Source organism: Pipra filicauda, unplaced genomic scaffold (assembly GCF_003945595.2).
Source record: "Pipra filicauda isolate LSUMZ 115617 unplaced genomic scaffold, ASM394559v2 scaffold147_size4022426_pilon, whole genome shotgun sequence".
Lineage (NCBI taxonomy): Eukaryota > Metazoa > Chordata > Aves > Passeriformes > Pipridae > Pipra > Pipra filicauda.
The window spans coordinates 3012470-3035692 of record NW_024103962.1 but is presented as its reverse complement, the minus strand read 5'-3'; the positions used below and the strand labels follow the sequence as shown (position 1 = coordinate 3035692).

General features: G+C 36.7%; 1 protein-coding gene across 3 annotated transcripts in view; it reads right to left on the bottom strand.

Annotated features, from left to right (window-relative positions):
* USH2A (usherin) overlaps window positions 1-23223 on the bottom strand; it is a 378126-nt gene that overhangs the window by 284784 nt on the left and 70119 nt on the right. For all 3 annotated transcript variants that reach the window (XR_005562590.1, XM_039378797.1, XM_039378798.1), the window contains exons 15-20: window positions 18128-18291; window positions 13423-13581; window positions 8563-9057; window positions 6843-7115; window positions 4415-4572; window positions 2992-3136 (exon numbers count right to left, since the gene is read on the bottom strand). Coding sequence is in view for 2 of the 3 variants with exons in the window: in XM_039378797.1 (XP_039234731.1) it covers window positions 2992-3136; window positions 4415-4572; window positions 6843-7115; window positions 8563-9057; window positions 13423-13581; window positions 18128-18291 (1394 nt within the window). In the remaining variant the exon portion in view is untranslated. The remainder of the gene's footprint in view (window positions 1-2991; window positions 3137-4414; window positions 4573-6842; window positions 7116-8562; window positions 9058-13422; window positions 13582-18127; window positions 18292-23223) is intronic.

The following is a 23223-nucleotide window of genomic DNA, read 5'->3' as shown; positions in this document are numbered from 1 at the left end:
AGATATTCCCAATACAGATGCCTATGCTGAACCAAGTTATGTTTGCTTCTTGATTATTTTAACCAGTTATACTGCAGAAGACTTCTCACTGGAAGATCAGCAAACTCTGATGCTTCTGCTCCCTTAGGTATTATTCTTAAATTCTGCTCCTGACTGCAGAAGTCTCTTTTCTTCATCTTTTCAATCTTATCTCAAAACCTCTTACTTTCCTCCTCAGTACTTTCATTTCTAATTATTTCACACCCTTGTTTCTGCCCTTGTTTTTATTTGATGTGTTACACTGTATTAAAAACAAAACCAAACAAAAACAAAAAAGCGGCAAGAGAAAAAGAAGAATTATAGATTTTTAAGAGTATCCTTTTTATAACTAGTCTTCAGATTAACCTAATGGATATGAACAAAGCCTTGAAATTACTTGCGAATTTTAGTGGCAAATTTTAGAAGCCACTGGCGATTCCAAAAAGAAGCCCTTTGCTAACACACATCAGTTGTCCCAAAATCACAGTCATCAAGGTACCCATCAATTTAAATGGTCCATGTGATAAATTAGTATACTCCATAGATGGAAGGAGTGGAGATGGTTTTCCATTATCCTCCTGAGGATTAGAGGAGAAGAACGAGTCTAACTTCGTATAACCTCTAGCCCAACTTAGAATACAATTTAAAGCTCCTGAGTTGTGTTACGATGCAAGGGGACCATCATGCTGGAGCACATTTCAGTCAGGACTTCCTCCAAAAAGCTCCCTTTGCCAGGGCATGGAGGGGGACTGGCGTCCAGCCAGGAAAGCTGTCTCTTTGCCAGGAAGACATTCCTTCATGAAACCAACAGTCCTAGAAAGGCAATTTTAATATTATTTTGCACCATTCTGTGATAAAAAAGGATAGTAACAGACTAAGACTCACAAATTACAGGGACTGGTTTCTCCTAACTTTGTTCCAAATTTTAACTCGCTTTGATTATCATCATGTAAGTAATGCTTCTTTTAAATTTTCTTTGGAAACAGTTTTACAGAACTTCACAGAATGAAACACATACACACACACAAAAAAGCCCCAAACTGTATGGATAGCTTAAAATAAATTTCTCCAGAAACAAAAAATGTGAATGGTGGAAGATGAAATTGCATGCAAAATTGAAGTTTTTTATTTTTTAGTTTGCAATATTTAATCCATTGCAACAACAAGTTTTAAAAACATAAAAGGAATCTGATACAGGACTGATTCTTTTCTTTCATGGCTTGCAGGAAAAGGCTTCACTGCAAAACAGCTAATAAATGGGGACATGTCTGCTATGCTATTTTGTATTCTCCTGTCTTCTCTAATGTGATAGGTCTCTAAGTATTAACACAACCAGGGAGTAGATGGTCATAAACAAGCTGTCAAGCATAACTAAGCTATTGTTTCTGAATCTTTTAATAAATGTATAAATGCAAAGTTGGATCATTTGTAGTAATAAGGTGTGCTGTTTAGACGATGTTTGTTTCCATGGTTATCAGCACAGACTGAAACACCATTCCTTGCATGTCCATGTAGTATGGGATAAAGTCATACAGGTAGGAGGCTTTGTATATGGCCAGCATTCCACTTGAAAAGAAATGGAAAGACAATGAAATAAATAGACAATGAAGAACTGAGGACAGATTAGAGGAAAGATCCTGACAGCTGAAATTTCACTTCAGCTGATGTATATAAAGCTTCCTATTTATTGGCTCTGGGCAACTCCTCATTCCCTATCTGGAAGCTCCTATATCTCTTCATTGATTAAGCAGAAAAACTGTGGTGGAATTCAGAAAACACAAATATAGCCCAGGGAGTCTGGGAAAATATTTTGTACAGCAGAAAATTTCAGATTTTTTCCTATGGGAGACCAAATTACATGAGAGAGATAATTGCAAAGATCATCACTACAACATCCATATGACAACACTACTAATTGGTTAACATTTCTAGTTAAGCATGTTTAGCTAGTATAGTGAAATTAATTAATGTGTTTTAAATGCCTATACAAAATGGAACCACGATGTTAAGTAGTCAGCTCTCTTCAGATGACCACCAGTATATGTCACATAGCAAGGATTTTGAGCCTGTATTTATAAAATTAAAGAACTGTACTGACTACCTTGTTCCATGAAATAGCTGATTTTCCTAACAGTTTCTCTCTTAAAACTCTCTTGATCCTGCAATGGTCCAAGAATTGAGTTTATGCCAGTCCTTTCTTCAAAGTAAATACAGCCCTTTTCCATCTCTATTCTGTACTGATGGTTATTTTCCCTGAAATTTGTAGACAGCTGATACCTTTGAAATCCATGACAATGTGGTTGAAATTAACTCAAAGACTGAAAATTTATTAAGGTGCACAGGAACATATATAAAGTTTCTATAGCACCATTTCCATAGGAAAGTGTGCGTATACATATCTACAAAGCAAAATCCCATATATCTCAGGGCCTAGATAAACATTTTCAAAAGAGCAGACCCAAAACACATATGTTGTTTTTGATTTAGACATACAAATACACTATATAGTTAGGTTAAAAAGAATAGAAAAGCCATGCAACTCCTTCTTCATGTGTTAAGCAAGGCATTGGCACTGCAGGTGTATTTTATGTCCCGTTATGCAAACATGACACACACACTGAAAAACCCCAGCAACAAATCAACAACTTCTTAGCATCATAAATGAATGAGTGGGTGCAGCCACACTTATGTACACTCACTGTTTAAACAAACAGGAACAAAAAATACACATATCACAACTTGCAACTGAGAGAGCAGTACACAAAGCCTAATGCCATAATAGTGTACCTTAAACCCCCACTGAAAACATTTTGGTTTTAATCTGTCAAGATAAACAAGTAACAATTAAGCAAGTCACTTTGTATTAATACAACACCTACCCCTGTCACTGTGCATCAAACTACCATCATCATAATAGTATTCATTAGTAAACTGTGTGTCAGCTTTGCACTTTGCTACAGATTGTTTCCTTACCAGCTGCCAAGGTTTGCCCCATGCCTGGCTCACTGGTTACACAACCAATTTGATTGCAGAGAGTAACAGTAAAGTTGTACGTCCTGTAAGGTTTTAATCCCGTTGCTACGTAGGAGAGCTCATGAGCCTCAGCTATATGCAAAACCTGCAAAGAAAACAGATTGGAAGACAACAGTTGGTTAATAATATTTTCATTCCTGCCAATTGACGACATGTTCACGAATAAGAAACTTGTCTCTGAACTTCCAGATTCCTTTATTCAGATGTGGAAAAGCCTGAAAAGACCAACTGAGGGAGAGGATTATTTTGGAGAATCTGAACAAGCTGGGATTTAGGTGATAATACTTCCCATCACACTGTTTTATGAGGTAATAAGCCAGTTCCTGAGTGGATAAATGAGGAAACAAAGTTATTGCCTCATAAAACTGTGTGGTGGTGCAGTTATCACTACAAACAGTGCAGCTACAATCGAAATGACAAAAATGACACTATTAAGTTGTGAAATCTGACCACCATTGGAGGAGTGACATGATTAGCAGGCATTAGGAGGGAGGGGAATAACTAATACCTACAGACATTCGCATCTGCTTTACTTCAACATTACTACAAACTATCAAAAGGAGAAGAACTGAATAAACTGTAGCATTTTAGATAACTTTGTTATCAGATGGTTGTTTAAATGAAAAATCTTGCAAGCCTGTGACCTGAAGCACTTGGCATTTATGTATTGTTACAATAACCCCAGGAGCAGTAGTATCCCTACTTCATAGGCAAATAAACTGAGGCCCATTTGTGGTACTACCGAAAGACAAAATCAGCTCTGAAGGAGAAATTCAGTACCAGAGCACCAGATTCACTTTCCCATCCTGATTACTTATCATGTTTCTTTGCTCATTCCTAAGCTTTTGGCTTACTACTAGTGTCATGATACTGCGGTTTGCCAACCCCAGTCAAACAAACAATACAATAGTATTTTAAAGTCACATATTTTGACTTCTTAAAGCTGTTTCTTTCTGGTATTTTAGGTTTCCCCACTTCAAAGACAATCAACTAAGAAGCTGGACAGGTACCTTCTTAATGACAGTGTAGATTCCTACAACACAATTTGGCTTTAAGAATATGAGCAAATATAGCAAAAATACAGAATCAATACATGCAAATATCAAGATAATTTACATGTTGTAAATTATCCCTCCTAATTTTGAATCTCTCCCACTACTGAAAACAAGTCAGCTCAGGAATACAACTTAAAACCTAAAAGTAGTGTATAAAATTACAGAGCACTCAAACTGGTAGGTGGAAAAGTTAGAGAATATACAGCAAGTCAGGGAAACAATTCATCAGACAACCTCAGAGGACATCAGACTTTATCAATTTTAATATATACCAGTTAGGAAAAACATTATGCAACTAATAATAATACCTGGGAAAATGGTGGCAAGGACCTTTGCTCAGTCATTAAACTGATGCTGTAACCCATCACTTCTCCTCTTGCTAAATTATCTTCTGGTTTTTCCCATGACACATTGAGGGAATATGGTGAAAGAGGGAATACTGATGGAGATGGCATGAATGCTGGGGCTGAAATAAAGTTAATATAATAATATTTATAAAATAAATGAGCAATGTGTATAATGCAAGCTTTCTCATTGTACTTGTAAAACACCATTTCAGACAATATTTCTTTTCCCTTTTTAAACTTTATTTTCAAGTTTAGCTGGAATTTTCATCTTCTATTGATAGCACATAAAAAATACTTCACTCATCATTCTCCTGTTTTCTGCTCTGGTTGTGAATGCAGAATAAAACTGCCTATGTCTTCAAAGAAATACTAATCAACACTACAGTCTAAAACCCCATAGCAGTCAGGAAAGTACATACAGACAAAAAGGTCTTGAAGAAAAACTTCATGCAACATGGGAAAAAACTGATAAAAGCAAAAAGTGTTCAATACTTCAGCATCTTAAAAGCAATTTTGTTTGCCAGGCCAGTTTGAAATTAACATGTCTCTCACTTCTTACAAAACAGTTCCCCTGTCTTCCATAGTAAATCTGTTAAAGGATTGTTTGCACTGCAGTTAAATCCCCACCTGATTACTCTGTAATAATAGGATACCAACTCATAGCACTTCTGCTACATACAAACAACCACACTAATGGACCTCTTCCCAAATACAATTTAACACTTTTATAACATATAGTATTTAGGAACAGATAAGCACAAAGACTCATTTTGAAGGAGGAATTAGTTTAGCCTGCTGTTTTGCAGGAGCAAATGTCTGAGGACATGATTTTCAAGCTAACAGCAAACAAACACATCAGTAACATAACAGAGATGTTTAATTGCAAATCATAGGCTCTATCAGTCTGAAAATATTAGATTTCTACTGAAAGGATTTAAATAAATTGCTGTTATTTCAAATAATATGTCAAGTGGCAAGCCCTTTAGAAAATACGAACAGAAGTGTCACTATAAGAGATGTTGCAAACTAGTTACACTTCAGAAAAAAGGGTCCATATTATGACACTTGGCCTCCATAAAAGCATATGGAAAGGAGTTAAAGTTCACACTGCCTGTCTCAAACACTGTTAAGGCCACAGAAGGACTTTGCCATGAGATAAACACAGACGGGTGTAACAGGGTGGTGCTAACTCCAGGCCTGGAGGCGGCAAGATCTGATTAGCTCAACCTGGTTAACACATCCAGACAAAAATTCCCACTGTGGTAAATTGTAAAGAAGCAACTGCTTATACACATATCACCAGTCAAAGGAAGATATGTCCCAAGTTATGGGACAGATGGCTTCAGATGGCTTCTGCGCCCATCAGTGACTACCAAAGTCCCCCACGAATATGCCTCTATGAACTTGGACTATAAAATAAGCCACCACAGCAGGAACTTGAGATAAAATAAAGGTAGTACTATTGTTGGGTGTTATCTCAGACCTAGGTGAGAGGTTAACAAAGCTGGGGGAGAAGAATGTGTCACTGATACAGAAACACAGAATTTACATGCCACAAGGAAAGCCAATTCAGCAACGATGCTGAAATCAGCTCCCACTGGGTAAAAGGTAATTTCGGCAGGAGGAAATCATGACCACCAACTCATGGACCACTGACCCAAGAAACTCAAAAGAAGAGAAAAACTGAGCATGCAGACCAATTAGCATTAGAAGACACGGAATGATTTAACCCATAGAATAAGAAAACTGTGTAGCCAATAAGCATTAATTCCTTTGTTTGGTAAGATGTATAAATAGCGAAAAGTTTTGAATGACCTCAGGGCCCCCACCATTGAGAAGCCCACAGTAAAGAAGGACCAGTGGGATGCTGCTGGATCCATAGGTGGTGACTATCTTCTGCTTGATCTCTCTCTCTCCCTCTCCTCTTTTCCATTTCTTTCTATCTCTTTTCCTCACATTTATTGTTAAATAAAATACATATTATTGACTTTAGCATATGGTTGTGTTTGTACCTTAATTTGGGCAGAGGCATCTCTCACTAATTGGGTCTTAACAAAAGTTTCAAGCACTATACTCCTGAAAAGGTAACCCACTCAAGGTCTTCAAATTGGAACACTGCTTGGTATATTTTATAATCTTGTAGTTTAAATTTTGGGTTAATTGATATGGGTTACTTTCCTCAATACTATGATTTCATGGTGAAGAAAATGTTTTTGCTTAACATGCTAAGTTCTGAGATAATCTAACCTATCTTTAGTTAGATAAAAACGAGAATTTGTCCCTAGTTGAACCACCACTAGACACATTTTATTGAAAAAAAAAAAAAATAATACATGCTAATCTAGTTTTTCCTTTAATTTCTATCAAAGAAATTCAAACCAGTGCTTACCAGCCTCTCCTGTTTGTCCTGATATCCAGTCTGAAGATATGCTACCTGCCATGTTTACTGCTACCACATAAAATTCATACTCTGTAAATGGTTCCAGATCAATGACTGTGGTACTGGTTTGCGGTGGAGCCAGAGCATTTTCATTAGGAGACTCCACAACCGGTTGAGGACTGAGCCATCCACTGCTTTGGAAAATACGAATTTCAGGGGGAAGAAAGTTCCCAGTTGGTTTTAATTTTTTTCTCATGTAAAGTTCATATCTTATAATTATACCTAGAGAAAAAAAGTAAGCCAGAAAAATTAATGAATTTAAATGACTTAATAATAACATATTTAATGAGCTATGAATCAATCAATCAAATTCAAAGAAAATACAGCATTAGGAGATTCTTTTTTCTTTTCTGCTATTTTCATCCAAATGTTATACTCCCTGAAACAAAATCACCTTTTCTTTAATTATTTTTAAATTATGAGAAGGAAATTTTTGAGTGACATTTTAATCCTAATATTTTTTTTAACATTTAGAACAGACTACTGGATAGGAAATAAATGTGCATCATGTATGTGTTGGGGTATGAAGCAATACACGATTTAGGCTGGATCATGGAAGTAATTTAACTATAAGAATAGATTGTAAGAAATCTGATCGGAGATTTCCAAAATGGTAAAAATGAAAGATACGGCAAAGCCAAGAGATAATTACCATAAAATATATATTTGGGGCTGTATTCATGCACAGAACTGGAGAGGTTGCTTGGGAGAAATAGCTTCTTTCTTTGTCTTTGGAGAGACCAGGAAATCTGACCAGACATCAAAACAAATATGCTTAAATCTGCTTGTGCTGGCCATTAAATGCATGTCATGGCTATGGAGTAAACTATGAGGAGTCTAAGACAGACATTGAGGGACAAGTGCTAACAGCAAATATCATGACCTGCATTGTAGAAACATAGTCATTCTTGTGTGTGCATTAATCCTGTCTAACCTGGAAGTAGCTGGAAAATGAGATGTTTGAAGTAAAAGCTGAGCTACTCATAGACAGATGCCCATTTTATGAACAGATCAAAATGCTCGTTTTCACATGCACAAATACTTGTGCAAGTAAGTGCAAGTTCACAAAATTCCATTGCACATATATTAAAAGATAGTGTTTACCAATAAAATCTGTGGCACCACAGAACTATCCTACAACAGCTGTGTTCTCAGTTTCAAAATCCTAAAATATTATTACACAAGTTAGACCAGAAACTCTTGGCAATCACCTAATCCCTAACAAAGTTATACTGGTAATAGAATTAGTTACTGCACATGACGGATGGTTTCAAAAACAGACTTCTCTGTTAATTCTTAGGGTTTTTTCCATAACTGTTATCTGCTTATTTATTTTTTGTCAAGCAGTATCACCACATCTGTCTGAACTAGGCGATCTGGCAAATTAGGAAAAAATTAATTTTACTGTAAATGTTTGATTATAAATCTGATTTTTGCTGCAGCAGATGCCACTGAGGGCTAAATCCTGAACTCCACAGTCAGTGGAGTTCTGGACTCCAAAAGAATAAAACATAGACTCTGAGGATACATTTAATGGCAAGCAGGCAAATTAGGACAATGCCATACTTCATTCTCAGTCACATGGATAAGGAACTCTAACCAGATTTGAGAAAACGCTGCTTTTTCCTTGCAAAGACTTTGATTTACAAAAGTAAACACAATGTCCTACCATTTGGTTTCTCAGGTGGTGACCATTCCACAGCCAGTTCTGTAGCGCTGACAGTTTTTACCATCGGTGTGTGTAGCCCTTCTGGAGGAGCTTGTGCAGTAACTACAGTTACTGGCTGGCTATTTAAGCAGCCTCCACTAGTACAAGCTTGCACAGAAAAAACATACTTTGTAAACGGAATGAGATTCCAAATAATTGCTGAAGTCTTTAAGCCTTCATACTGACCACAAGGCTGAAGATCAACCGAGCTAGTACATGTCAAAATGTATTTCTCTATGGGCCCAGAGTCATTGGAGACACTCGTCCAGTAAAGTAAAACAGAGTGGTGACTGACAGGAAAAACAGGATTTAAATCTAAGCTTCCTATAGGTGTCCCAGATTTTGTTCTGTATGTCACTGAGGCACTTCTTGTAAAACCATGAACGTTGCTGGCTTGGATGTAATAGGAATAGAAGGTATATGGAGCTAACACAGTATCGGTGAAGGTCTGAACACCTAAAACAAACAGGTGAGAAGAAAACTATATCAGTCTAACACATTAAAAATAATCTTAATTTGTATAGTTAACATCTGTCCAGTCCTAATCCAGAAATATTTATTCCTGTTTGCATGCTATTCTTGAGATCATTATAAACATTGTAACTTTTCAACTTCTTTTTTTTTTAAACAAGGGGGGAAAAAACCTTCTCTTTACCCCTTTATCCCTTATTATCTTCCACTACACATTGGCATCACTAGAGAAATAATTTTCCACTGAACTTCTCCTACTTCCTCCTTTAATCACAAAGAGCATTAATATAGTTATCTTCTCATTCCTCTTTTGCTTGGAAATAATTATTTCAAATGTAAATCAGCATCAATATTAGTAAATATAATTTAGAAAAAGCAACTCCAAACCATTCGGTAAATTTTCAGACCTCTGTTTTTATTAATTTCATAGCATAAGACCAAATATTTCAACTTTGTGTGCTTTCACTTCCTCACTTCTACTACAGCGCTTATTAGTTCATTCGTAAAGCATTTGATCTTGAATGAGAAGTGAAACAAAAGTGCCAATACTTACCAAAAAGATATATCCAAAGCCTATATTTACCTTCCTCATCCTTACTTTCCATTACTCTAGATAGCTTTTTAGCATCTTTTTAGTACCCATGGCCATTAATAGCTCCTGCATAGATCCCAGAAGTTACATATCTTAGTCATCACAGCACAATACGAATTTATGCACAACCATACCACAATATGTTATTTTGCATTAAAAAATAGTGAACATTGAGTAATATATTACGTGTCAGAGCATGGATACTCTTAAACTCCTTCAAAGCAAATGGAGAGGACACAGCTATTTCTAAGTTTTCTGCACATCTGCACTGGCAAGCCAGCCCTGAGTACAACTTAAGAGTTTATGAGTATTGCTAGATATTCAACCCTTGACACTGCAGCACAAAAGCAGCAGTGTCAGCCCAGTAATTGTTTACAGCACGTCAACTCCCTATAGTGATCTCAAACTCATCACTGGAGCCCCACAGGGAGACTGGATTATCTTATCTTCAGGCCTTGCAAACCATGGTTACTTCAGGCAAACCTGGAGAACAACTCTGCCAACTGAGCAATGGTTGTTGAGACTTCTTCGTGTGTTAATAGTGATCAGGCAGAAGATGCAGCAGATTTCAGCCTTGCCGGAAAGATTTAGCTGTTTCTTCTTCCACTTTGGGGTCAGCATGGTGTTCCCAAGTGTGAGTGCAAGTACTCAAATATATTGTAGAACTGCTGAGCCCTTTCTGAGCTCCATGGTCACAGCCGCCCTGGCTGAAGTGCTTCTGGGCACAGGAGTGGGTACCAAAGTTGGCAAGAGTCCTCAGAGTGTGACAACCAGCTGCTGTGAAGGACATGACAAGTTGGAGCTCGCCATGTGTCCAGTTTCCAATTTTGTAGCCAGAGGGGAAAAAAAATGGCCACAGAGGCAGCATGAGGCAGCACGGTAGAAACATGGGGGAGCTGCACTTTATCTGATGATAGGATCATCCATTCTATGAGTCTGCAACTCAAAAGAGCCACAGAGAAGGAAAAAAGTGCATAAGGGAAAAAAAAAGAAAATAAGAAATAAAGAAAAAAAAAACAGCTAGACTTCTATTAGCAACAGCAAGTACCACAAATCCTTGTGAGATAAGAGTGTCCCCCAGAGTCAGAGCTAGATTGTACGACCTCTCCCCCATCCCAAACCATGTGATGACCTGCAACCTGATCTAGAACCAACAAGCATGCTAGGACCTACACCGAAATCAGGTGTTCTAGAACAAATTCTAGAACTGACAAGCGAGCTAGAGTATGCTCTCGAATCAAAGAGCAAGCAAGACTGAACTAGACCAAAAATATCTAGAACCTGCTCAGAAACCATTAAATGGTTCTGAACCAACAAGCAGCCCTGAACCAACCAGCAAGCTAGAGCTAGACCATGGTCCTGAACCAGCAAGCAAGCTAAACCATCATTCCAAGACTAGCAGGTGAGCTAAAACACTAGAAACATACATCTAGAACCAACAAGAAAGATAGGACACTATCTAGCTCCAATGTGCAAGCTAGATTGTGATCTAGAATTGCCTCCCTACCAAACCTCCAACTTCACAATTCATTCCTGCTCTAGAAGTGGCTGCACCAACACCATCCTAGCTCTACACCCAACGAATCCCTGAAACCCAGCTTCTGGAAGAGACCTGGACTTGTAGAAACTCTAGGGACAACCCAGACTGTATGGCCCCAAGTCTAATGCCAACAGCAAGCATATTACTTTCCCCTTTTCCTACAGAGATTGAGAGAGGCAGATCACACAGAATGCTGATGCTGTCTGCCAGGAAAGTAACCAGCACCATCTCAACATTACAGGAAAGTTCTATTCAGTATTGATGAATACTGACAATGAGTATTGATGGAAATTTTTTTCCATAGGAATACAGGCTAACAGGAATATAGGCTAGATAAAATAGGATAAAGCCAAAAGTAAGAAGGTTCTACATTCCTCAGTTGAACAACTCCAACCACACTGTGTTCCCCAGGGCTCAGTATTGGAGCCAGTTCTATTTAATAACTTTATCAATGATGTGGACAAGGGGATCGAGTGCACCCTCAGTCAGTTTACAGACAGCACCAAGTTGGGTGAGAATGCTGATCTCCGGAAGGTAGGAAGGCCCTCTAGAGGGATTTGGATGGGTTGGATAGACGGACTGAGGCAAATTAGATGAGGTTCAACACAGCCAAGTGCCAGGTCCTACATTTGTGTCACAACAACCCCATGCAGCACTACAGGTTTGGGGCAGAGTGGCTGGAAAGTTGCCCAGCAGAAAAAGGACCTAGGGGTGTCAACAGCTGAACATGAGCCAACTGTGTGCAGTTGTACTCTCAGCACATAAGCATTATAAAGTCCACACTATACTGAGAAAAAAATAACATATTAAAAGTTCTGACAGCATTAACAATGCTTGATATTCAAACACCAGAATATGATTTCACATCGCTAATTAGGGGTATTGCCTGGAAATGTCAAAAACATTTTTTGAAACCAAATCTATGTTTCTAAGAACATAATGTTTTCTTAAATAGAAACACGCTAATGTCTCATTATACAGCTAAACCCATACAGAATTTTTCACTCTCTACAAAGTGTGTAGGTAGTGTCATGAAATAACATCCTCAACAGTGCACTGTTTCAAGTACATTACTAAGCACAGATTTATGACAATGAAGTATAATAGCTTTTCTTTTGAAACTAATTCATATTTTTAGTAAAGTTACACCTTTAAACCAACTTAAAGAATTAGAATATTCTCTATTAGTTCTCCAACTTTTTTTTTTATGTTTCTTTCCCCCAATCACTTAATCTCATGCTTACATGGGTTGCACACCTTTCCTCATGGTAGTACTGCAGAGTGCCCAAATTCACAGCATAAGCCACAAAGTAATGAACTGTAACACTGCAGTATGAACCAAAACATAAAAATGTGAGGTGCATTCCAAAGGATCTGTGCTTCCACTGAATAATAGCTCTTTTTTTCTTTTCTCCAGGGTACACACCAACAATTAGAGAGACTCAACTTCTGCAAAATATTAATGCTGCATTGGCAAGAAAATGCAAAAGCTAAAGAAGCTGCTAGAACAGAAATCAAACCTTAGTGGCATTAAACCACACCAGTCTTCTTTAAAAAAAAAAACAAAACAAAACACTTTTGTGCCACATATACATACAAACAGTATCCAAATCCATCTCCTTTTCTTTGATAAGTAGAGCAATATTACCACAAAATGGCCTTTCCACCTTGGACAGAGTGTCGAATCCTTGAGGACTGCCTTCTGAGGATCCCTTTGCAAGCCTCAACATGAGAGAAGTGGTGCTGCTAAAGACAGATCAGGAGCTACACTGATAGCTTAACAGAAGGTGCTAAAAGTTAGAGGTCACAAAAAGCTTTCCTAATCTGTTAACAGTTTAAAACCAGGAAGATGAAAAAAGAAACTTAAGCACATTATGATCTCTTCTGTTCATCCAAACTCTTCATATGTGACTTTGACTCTTTTAGATTTTGGAGTCTGTGTGTACTTCCAGCGAATACTTCTGGGGAGTCAATTTTAAGTTTTTCGGATTAAAAAGAAAAAAATTATCAGCTATTTTGGGTGACTCTGTGTCAGATTTTACACTAAGGTATTCATTTCTTTCAAGCAAAATTAATAACATAGAACAGTAACTCTGTAAAGAAAAACAGAAAAACGTATTTGAAACCACAGAGGATGATAATGACAGAAATGCAAAATAATTAAGAAACATCACACACACACACACAAACATGAAATCTTTGATGTCACCTTACTTACTATAAGGATAGTAGTCTTCAGTTGTATAAATTTCTTCCTCATCCCTATACAGCTGGTAAATAAGCCTGTTAGAATTTGGAGAGTCAGGGGAACTCCATGAAAGATTGATAACAGAGGAGTTGAGAACTTCTCCTGTAGGAGGAGGTTGCTGGAAAGGAGCTAAAACATATATACAAAAACTGAGGATGTAAAAATGAAGGTAATCAATAATCACACAAATTTAAAGAAAAATGCAAAGAAACTGCTAAGCTTTCTTCACTGAAAAACCATTGAGTAAATGCACAGTAACCAGGCAAGACATTAATGGACTAAACCAACCCATCCAAGAGCTTCCCAACAAAGTTTTTTATTGGAGCACATGAAACAAGTGTATATATAACAAATAAATAAATGACAAATAAACTTAATCCCCCTAACCACCCCAAATTAAAGCAGGTATACCACAGTTTTCCAAACTGCTTTTGTTTTCGTTTTTTGTTGGTTTTTTGTGGGTTTTTTTAATGTATTGCAAAACATCTATAAAACAAGAACATATTTATCTGGTCACATTATTGAAGTTTCTAGTTCAATTAGAATTTATTTTTTCAGAGGATTCATTCCATTTTAGTATAGGCTAGGGACAACTTCCTCTAATAGAACAGAAATGGAAACTCCAACTAAGTACAAATTTTACTGAATTGTTACAATAAGCCTGCTTAATCAAATAACAAAAACATAAAGAAGCAAATTTTGAAGGCAATTCACTTCACTTTTAGTCAATTCACTTCCATTTGTTTCCAATGAAATTGAAATCAATGAGAGCAAGGTATCTCACATTTTAAGAAATCAGCTTGAGATGCTTATTTACCAAAATACTATTGTGCTATCACCTCCATTAACTTTGGAAAACGTGCTACTTAATTAAACAATTATAAATAAAGAGAAAAACAAACTTGGATGTTCACGAGCCAAGTGCCTCACATTTTAAGAAAGAGCATTCAAAGTCTCTTTTGTAATGCAACTGTATGATCACAGTCCTTTCTAAGATAATAGCTAATACTCAGAAATTAAACTTTATATGCATAGATACACACATGTTCACATAAACATGTGATTTTTACGGTGATTTTTACGGTTGGACTGAACTACCTCAAAGGCCCTTTCCAACCTAGAAGATTCTACGATTCTATATTTATGTTATTATTCAAGCCAGGGCATGAGTTCATATCTTGCTGTAAGACCTCCAGTAATCCAGTAATACTGAGGAAAGCCCTACTCTCCACCCTCAGTACACCATGCATTAACGTACAACAAGACTGGTCTGTTTTGGCAGCTGGTAATTGCTACAGCTTGACTCAAAAGGCAGATCGTTCCACTTCCCTATCTTCTTCACTAGGAGAGGGAAAAACAGGGGAGCGTGGACCCAGAGGAAAACATTTTGCTCCAGGGATGAGAATAGCCCAGGACAACACCGAAATCAGCATATGGAGTAACTACCAGGAGCTGGATCCAGAACCACCTAATAAGCTCTTCTCCCTACCTTAAGTATTATGGGACAACATGAGGATTAGAAACATGCAGATTTTTTTCTCCCTGTTCTTACAAACTATTGTCTTGTTCGTTAGGTGGATATTTGCTTAATATAAACAACTCAACAAAAGTTAATTACCAAAATCTATTCATCCAAGCTAATAGGATACAGGAAGCAAAGAATGAAGTTGCAGACAGAAAATGTCATGAGGATCTCAAGACATACAAGTGATAGATGTAGAGACTTATGCCAAAATCAGTGGGCCACATTACACATGGGTTTTTAATAGAAAATTAAAAAATGAGATGAAGCTCTTCATTTTGAGTAAGATAATGAAAAGCCCTACTACTATTGCAGTCTCTCAGCCAAGAAATAGCAGAAAATCTTCCTACAATTCAATGGATTAACAGAAAACATAATCATCATCTCTCATTAGAGGGCACAGGTTGTTTTGCTCCTCAATCTGGAGCTTTTGAGTTCAGCTCAGTTAGGAAGTGAATGTATGCAAAAGTGTCTACAGAAGTCAAGTCTGAGAATCAAAGGAAAAAAGTCCCTTTGGCATTTTAAAAAATTTCTCTCTGTGTCATACATACTTACAAGATCTGAACAATACTAGAAATTTACCACCATCACTTTCATTCTCCATTCACAGTCTCAACCAATTGCATTTGCTCCCACCTGTTTGCTGGTTTGCATTTTATATGTGTAAGCAAAGTACTATATTTCAGTAGTAAAAATGTATATAGGTCGTTTCCTTAAAAAACACTAGTTGGACAGGGATAGCAACTTACATTCGCTTCCCTTGGCAAAGACTCAGAACCAGTAATGGCATGTGTCAACAAAATACTGTTCTGCAGTGAAAATAACCACAAATATCAAGCTAGGCAAAGCTCCATATCTGTGCAACAAGTTAAAATATTTTGGTATGAATAAGCAAAGGACTGTAATTGCTATATCATTTATGTCCAGAAGAGGACTCCGCTTGTCATTTAGAATACTGCCTGTTGTATTTTTATCTAACTAAAATCTATGATATTATTTATCTATGTCATATTATTATTAATCAATTTCAGAGTTGAATTGCTATTGACCTTTATCCAATGTATATCCCAACATAAATAAGTAGGTTGGCTTATGTTTGTAAAGCACTTTGAAGATGAACAGCATCATAAAAGTGCCATGTATTATTATTATTATACATTCAGTTGAAACATCTTACATTTTTTAAAGAAACAACAAGCCAATCAACTGTCTGCACAATGAATAGATACTGTGCCTTCTATGGAAGAGTATGAGGAAAAGCAAAGCAAAACTGTGTCTAAACACTTCCAAAATTTGAGGAAAGCTAAAAAAATCATCTTTGGAAACAAACCAGTCTCTTTCTGCTATCCATAATTAGAATGCTGTACATTCTGCAGTGCATATTATTTGAAATTTAAACTGACTTACAATGAAATACAAACTAGTACCAAAATGAGAGCTGTGTGTGCTTGAAACACTTTGTGCATGTGCATCTCTGCTTGTAAATCTATAGTTTGCACACGTCACAGTGATGAATATCATGTAAATACCCATGCAGAACACAAAGAAAAAAAAATACTTTGTTGAAGGAGGATCCAGAAACATACTCCAGAGATAACTTGGGAATGTCTAACCCTTTTGTTGCATTACACATGGCTACCAGAGGTGACTGTCACTGTATTACCAGTATGGCCATTACTAATTAGGCCTACTGACAGAAATGCCCAGTTAGCATCTACAGACTTCCTCACTCACTGGTTACCTGACTTCCAAGACTGGGCTATTAACTGGGTACAGCAGTAAGTTGGAGGTGTCAAAAAATGTCATACAGCTTTTTCAGAATTAGCTGAGCTCCTTACCCCATGGTTTGGCATTGCATGGCATGATGTCCTCAGCACCAATTTCTGACCACTGACGCAAAGACAACTTAGAAATTGAATTTTCTTATCACGTATACTTTATCCTCTGCTTCTTTAAAATCCCTGCCAGTTTGGAGACTGTGCACTGGTGGGCAAATTTAAACATTTAATTTTGACTAATTACAACATAAAGGGTGAAATTGTGGCACCTCTTTGTATCCAGACTCACTGCAAGGGCAGAAGTATAGATATTTCATTGCAATTTGTTTCATTACAGTTCAGAGGAGGGCAACTAGGCTGGTGAAGGGACTCAAGCACAAGTCCTGTGAGGGGAGGCTGAGAGAGCTGGGGCTGTTCAGCCTAGAGAAGAGAAGGCTCAGGGGAGACCTCTACACTCTCTACAACTACCTGAAAGGAGGTTGTAGCCAGGTGGGGTTTGGTCTCTTTTCTCAGGCAACTATCAGCAAGACAAGAGGGCATGGTCTCAAGTTGTGCCAAGGGAGGTTTAGGTCAGATATTAGAAAGAATTTCTTTACAGAGAGGGTGCTCAGACATTGGAATAGGCTGCCCAGGGAAGTAGTGGATTCTTCGTCCCCGGAGATTTTTTAAAAAAGACTGGATGTGGCACTCAGTGCCATGGTCTAGTAACCGCAGCAGTAGTGGATCAAGGGTTGGACTTGATGATCTCAAAGGTCCCTTCCAACCCAGCTGATTCTATGATTATCTGACCTTCCACATGGCATTAGCCCCACCTCACACATGCCAATTTCTCACACTCTGTTACACTGTATCACATATTTTCCCAAACTAACTGAAAAAAAGGTCCAGGAGGAAAAAGGCAGAGCTACATCGAACTGAGGAGCAGATTTTGAATTAATCACCAGGAAGTGGTTTTCAACAGACCTGTTCTTCAGACCTTCTGAAGGCAGTTCCTCTGCCTTCTGTCAGTGGCACCAAAGAGGGCTAAGCTTCAAGTCGTACAAATACCATCGTATTCATGTGACTGAAAGGTGAACTCTGCATTGGTCACTGCAAAGAACATGGTGGGAAGTGCAACGGAAATATGGATCATTACTTCTCCCCTTGCTTAGACTGCAAGCAGAAAGTGTGTATGACACAAAGCATTCTGTATGTCTCTCTAGAAAACAGTCCTAAGACACAGTAAAAATCACTCAGACTTTAGGGACCAAATCTACGTGGGGCTGTGGGGAGAGTAAAACTCAATTTCAGTACTGCTGACCCAATTCAATACTCACTAAATCAATATAAAACTTTAATCTGAAAGACATGCTTTTAAGACCTAACATCCACTTACTTTTACTGCAGCCAAATAGGTTGTGGACATCCAAATTACTAGCATCAGGAACACAGTTGTCACATTTCAAGCCAGTTACAAATTGTTTACAAACACACTGTCCAGTAACAAGATGACAAGTCCCACTAATGGCTCCTGCAGGATGACAATTACAGTGCTGACATCTATAAACAAAAACAAATCAAGGAAGTGATCAAAACACATTAACACTTCAGTTAAGCACAGTAGGGTTTTGTTTAAAAGATTCTTGGGTAACCTAATTAAAAAATCATAAACAGTTCAGTAGTCTGAAACACAGCAGAAAATCTATTAGTCTGATTAAAAAAATTACAGAAAGAGTGCCTACTATAAACATTTCAATGCCAGAATAATATTCTAATTTAGATAAAAATGGCTTAGAATTAAAGAGCTTTTATATATATTGATCCATACACAAACTAGATAATAATGTTTGGTAATAACCACATTATGCACTCAGTCCTCCAGCCTTATTCACACAACCTTTCTTGAGAGCTGCAGAGTTCAGTGATACACATGTAACCAGTTTCAGAGGTTTCTGCACAAAATATGCCACCTTCTACCTCAGTGAAAACTAGTCTTTCATTGGGGAAAAAAAAATCAATTAATAATTTCTTGTCCACAAAGGCAACTCGAAGTTGAAAAAAATAGCATGCTGTGAATAAAGGAGAATGAATGGTGACCAAAATTGGGAGAAAAAAACCATCAGATTAAATAAGTGACAGGAAACAAAAAACCAGAAATATGAATATTATAACAGAAAGCACCATTTCTTTGCAGCCTGATGGACAAAATTGGAAATAACTGAAGAGAATAATTAATTAAATGTGCAAATTAAATTATTTTTTAATTAACAAGAACAAAAAATGTAAAAGCATAGCTATCGCACAAATGCCACATTTCAATTCTGTAACTCTCTGTGGCATCAGTAGAATACGTCCAGGATTAATTTATGCTTTGGCTTTTGCATGTGAAACCTCTTGCCATCAACTTGTTCTTCACTTGATACACTATTTCCCTACTGACATCCATTTATGGTGTGGATACTGATGTCAGATTGTGCAAATATTCAAAGACTTGGAACATGTCCGAAATTAAGCAAAGCAAATTACTGCAAACACTGTTACACTACCCATTGCAATACAGACTGCCGTTATTAGTCATAACAGAAAGTCAACAATGGCAAATAAAACTTCATACTTTAGGTTCTAATTTCACTATATTTTAATTGCTGCAGGCTAAAAGAGTTCTGAAAAACAACAAGGACTAGGATAAACATAGGACTATACAGTGAAGCTAAAACACACTGGGAAGTCTACACTTTACTCCCCTTGCTCTGAGCTGGAAAGGTCCAATTCTCAGGTATAAGCAACCTACTTTCAAGGGAATCTTAAATTACTCCAGATACTGGGTCCCAAGATGATGAATCAGCAAAAAGACCTCAGAGAAATCCAAGGCAGAGACAGTCATGCTATGCCCCCTTTACTCTGCTAACCCTAGGACTAGATGAGAGTCATTGATTTATATGTGGTGGATTTTCCCTTGGTCAGTCTCACCAGATCTAAGGAAAAACATGGTGGTGTCTTTACAAAAGTTACTTTGCCATTTTCCCAGTCATGACCATGTCTTTCTACCTATATGAAAGCAGAAATAAAAGTGAGTTGTTATAATTTAGATATCAGCTTTATAAGGCAAGAGAGAGGGGAGGGTAAGGTGGAAACTGTTTTCACATTAGGACACTAAAATTCAGGTCAATAATCAGTGAAATAGACATTAAATGTGACAGATTTTTAAACCAGTTAAGAAAACTCTTCACATACATTTTCTGCCTATCACAGAGCTCACTGTATTAGAGTTCCTTTACTCCACAGCAGCTCGTGCTGTGTGATCTCCTGGGGAATCATTCAACACCCTTAAAAAGGCTGATAAAAGCTAAAGCTGCAAAATAAGCTGCAAATTTGTTTTATGGACTAATATCCTTCTGAGAATAAATAAAATACATTCTCTCTTGGAAACCACTATACTGTAGTTTGCTCTCTTTTACAGTCAAGAGAAAAGGGCAGTTTTTTCAAACTCTATTAAGTCTTTTCATCTGTAGACAGTGTATTCAAATCTCCCTTTAAATAGAGGTTTTGTTTAGAGTATTTTAACATCATGACTAAAAAAAACCAGTTTAGTTACAGAAAAAAAACAAAGACAGAATTATTTGCTCAGTAAGACAGTATTTTATTATTTCAAAATTTCATTAAATGAAGATTTAGTTGAGGGGGTGTTCACAAAAGTTTCTCAATAGATAAACAGAAAAATACAAGCTTCTCTTACTGTTCTTGTATATTTTTGCACCTCTTAAAAATAAGGGCTTCCTCTTTATTGCACTTTTCATTATCATACACACATGAGGCAATCAAACTCATATACATATACAGTCACAGTGACAGTTTTCAGTGCCTGGAGGGGTGGGTTCTTTCTTTCTGCTTGTTGTATTTTCTTCTAGGAAAAGTATAGGCTCCCTACTTTCACCTATACTGAATTAGGCTCCTGATCCTGCAAATAACAGCATATATTTCATCATATTCTGCTTTACACATTACCTTTGTGTAATCACATTCATAATTTTCTTAAACTGCAGAACACCAGAATTGGATTTGTTGTTATGCATAGTTCATGTTTTTCAATCAAGATTAAGGATTTAGTCAATTAATGATTTAAAAATAATAACTAATTCTTTAAAAAAATAAGTAACTTTTAATCACGTAAGAAATATTTTCAGCATTCTTGCTAAATGCTACTTTTTCAAAGTACTCCTAGCAAATATATTTGAGTTTTGTTAAAACAGAATTATATATAATCAAGTAAAACAGACTTTTAAAACATGGAAAGAGAAATGTCATGCCAAGATGAATTGCAATATTGATTTTTTGAGGATAAATGGTTTTTGTAATATTAATATAGAGAAACCTTTATTACATTGACTCTCTAGGTACAGTTAGAGCCTCTCCAGCAATCTGTTTAAAATCTTCATTTTTCATCCTTATGGGAAAACCTCACTTGCTAAATGGATTTCATAAACAGCAATCTGTCAAGATATATACATATATATAAACAATTTGTGATGTTCATTGACCAGTTCATTATAGTAAACAATACAGAGGTAAAGCTTTACAAATGTGTACTGATGCCCACACCCATTAATTGCTCAGACTGCTGCAAATACACAGTATTTGTAATTCTTTAATTGCCAAGAAAATTTTCCTGCTTCATAACCTCAAATGCATTAAGGAACATGGAGTTAATGCTTTATCTCTAAAACACCACAAAATAAATCAGCTCAAATATACATTCCTCAGAGTGGGAGAATTTTAAAGCTTCACAATCTGTGTATCACAACTTTTGCTTCTTTTGTGTTATTGTAGAAAGACAGGTACCTCTGCCACTACAGATAGCTCACATCCTTTTCGTTCTGCAAACACAGAAGCCTTAAAAGACACTTGAAGCAAGGATGGCTTAAATGACTTGGCAACTTTATGGAGAAAGAAAAGGCATATTACCTTTTAATGAAGATATTTAACAGTTAAAGAAATTGATTAAAATAGATTAATAAACAAAGATTTGCATTATCATTTTCAGTGGATAAACATTTCTGCCTGAGGAACTGAGGTGCACTGTCCAAGTAGATGACAACCAAGGAAGCCAAGCATATGCAACACAGGTTAATCATATTAATGTACTACCAGAGTAGTCTTCAATACTGTCATGAGGATTAACAAGTGTTAAAGCATTAAAGCCAACTCTGATTTAAATTCCAGAACTGTAAAAACTTTTATCCTTACAACAAGGTCTGGATTTAGATAATTTACATTTTCAGATTTTAAATTTCAGAAGACAGCTTAAAAAGCAGGTATTTGAAGGCCAATATCTACTTCAGAAAAGCTATTGCTTAACGCAGACACAAATGTCTCTGTCACCTGCTAAAAATGGGGGGCGGGGGGGGAGAATCTATTTCAAGTAACTAAAAAAAGAGTATCATTAATAGTAAGGAAAATATATTTAAAAGGGAACTTTAATATTACACAGATTTTATACCTTACCATTAGAAATGACAGGAAGTGAAAATAGGAAGTCCTTATTCCTACGGATTACTTTATGACCATTAGTAGATGCCTCTATGACCCGAAACAGTAAAAAATAATTTTAAAAATCTCTAATGAGTGACAGTAATATAAAAGTTAAAGTGAAAAATCCGCAGAATAATGTCAAATATATGCAAGATGACACTTATAATCACTGCCTAAAAGCTCGTCTACCCCACACTAGCAGGGGGAAAGGAGTACAGGAAGAGGAATATTGTACAGATTTTGCTTCTCCCTGTGCTGTCTGGTTTGGGGTTTATAAAGGCAAAATTACAAAATATAACCAAACAACATCATCAGTCTGCATGAAAATATGATAGCAATAGAGCTGTACAATCTTTCTGGACAATATTTAAAAGGAAATTGAGATTGTGAGGATTAAGCAAGAAAGATGATCCTGGAAAAGAAAGATAGGGCAATAGTTGGAAGAACAGTGCAGTACCTATAGATATCTTTTGCCCCTTACATTGCAGGGAATGTATCCATATAATTCCAATGCACCTAGAGGCCCCAGGCTACATTTGATAAACTATTTACCCTGTAGCACATAACAAAATGTTGAAAAAGAATACACTGCTTCAGAAAAACAGATTTTTAAGAGTAAAGGTGCAGTGAGTATTTGTATTGTTATCAAAAGAAATTTGGAAACACAGAGATATATGTAGTTTTTCCTTTTTTTCCCCAACTAAAATATCTTCCTGAAGTATATAAAAGCAATCATTGGTTATAAGAATGGCACATTACCTGCATTTTAATCGTCAAAAATTAACACTTCAGAAAACAACACACCTTACTGAAGATGCAGAGAAAATGTAAAGAAACAATTACCAAATTGCTATAACATTAGAAAACATTAGTCTTATACAGCTTTCATGCTGTTTCTACCTAAATCTGTGGCAAAATTTCTATTTTCTACAGCTCATGGGAGCACAGACAATTGTATAACGT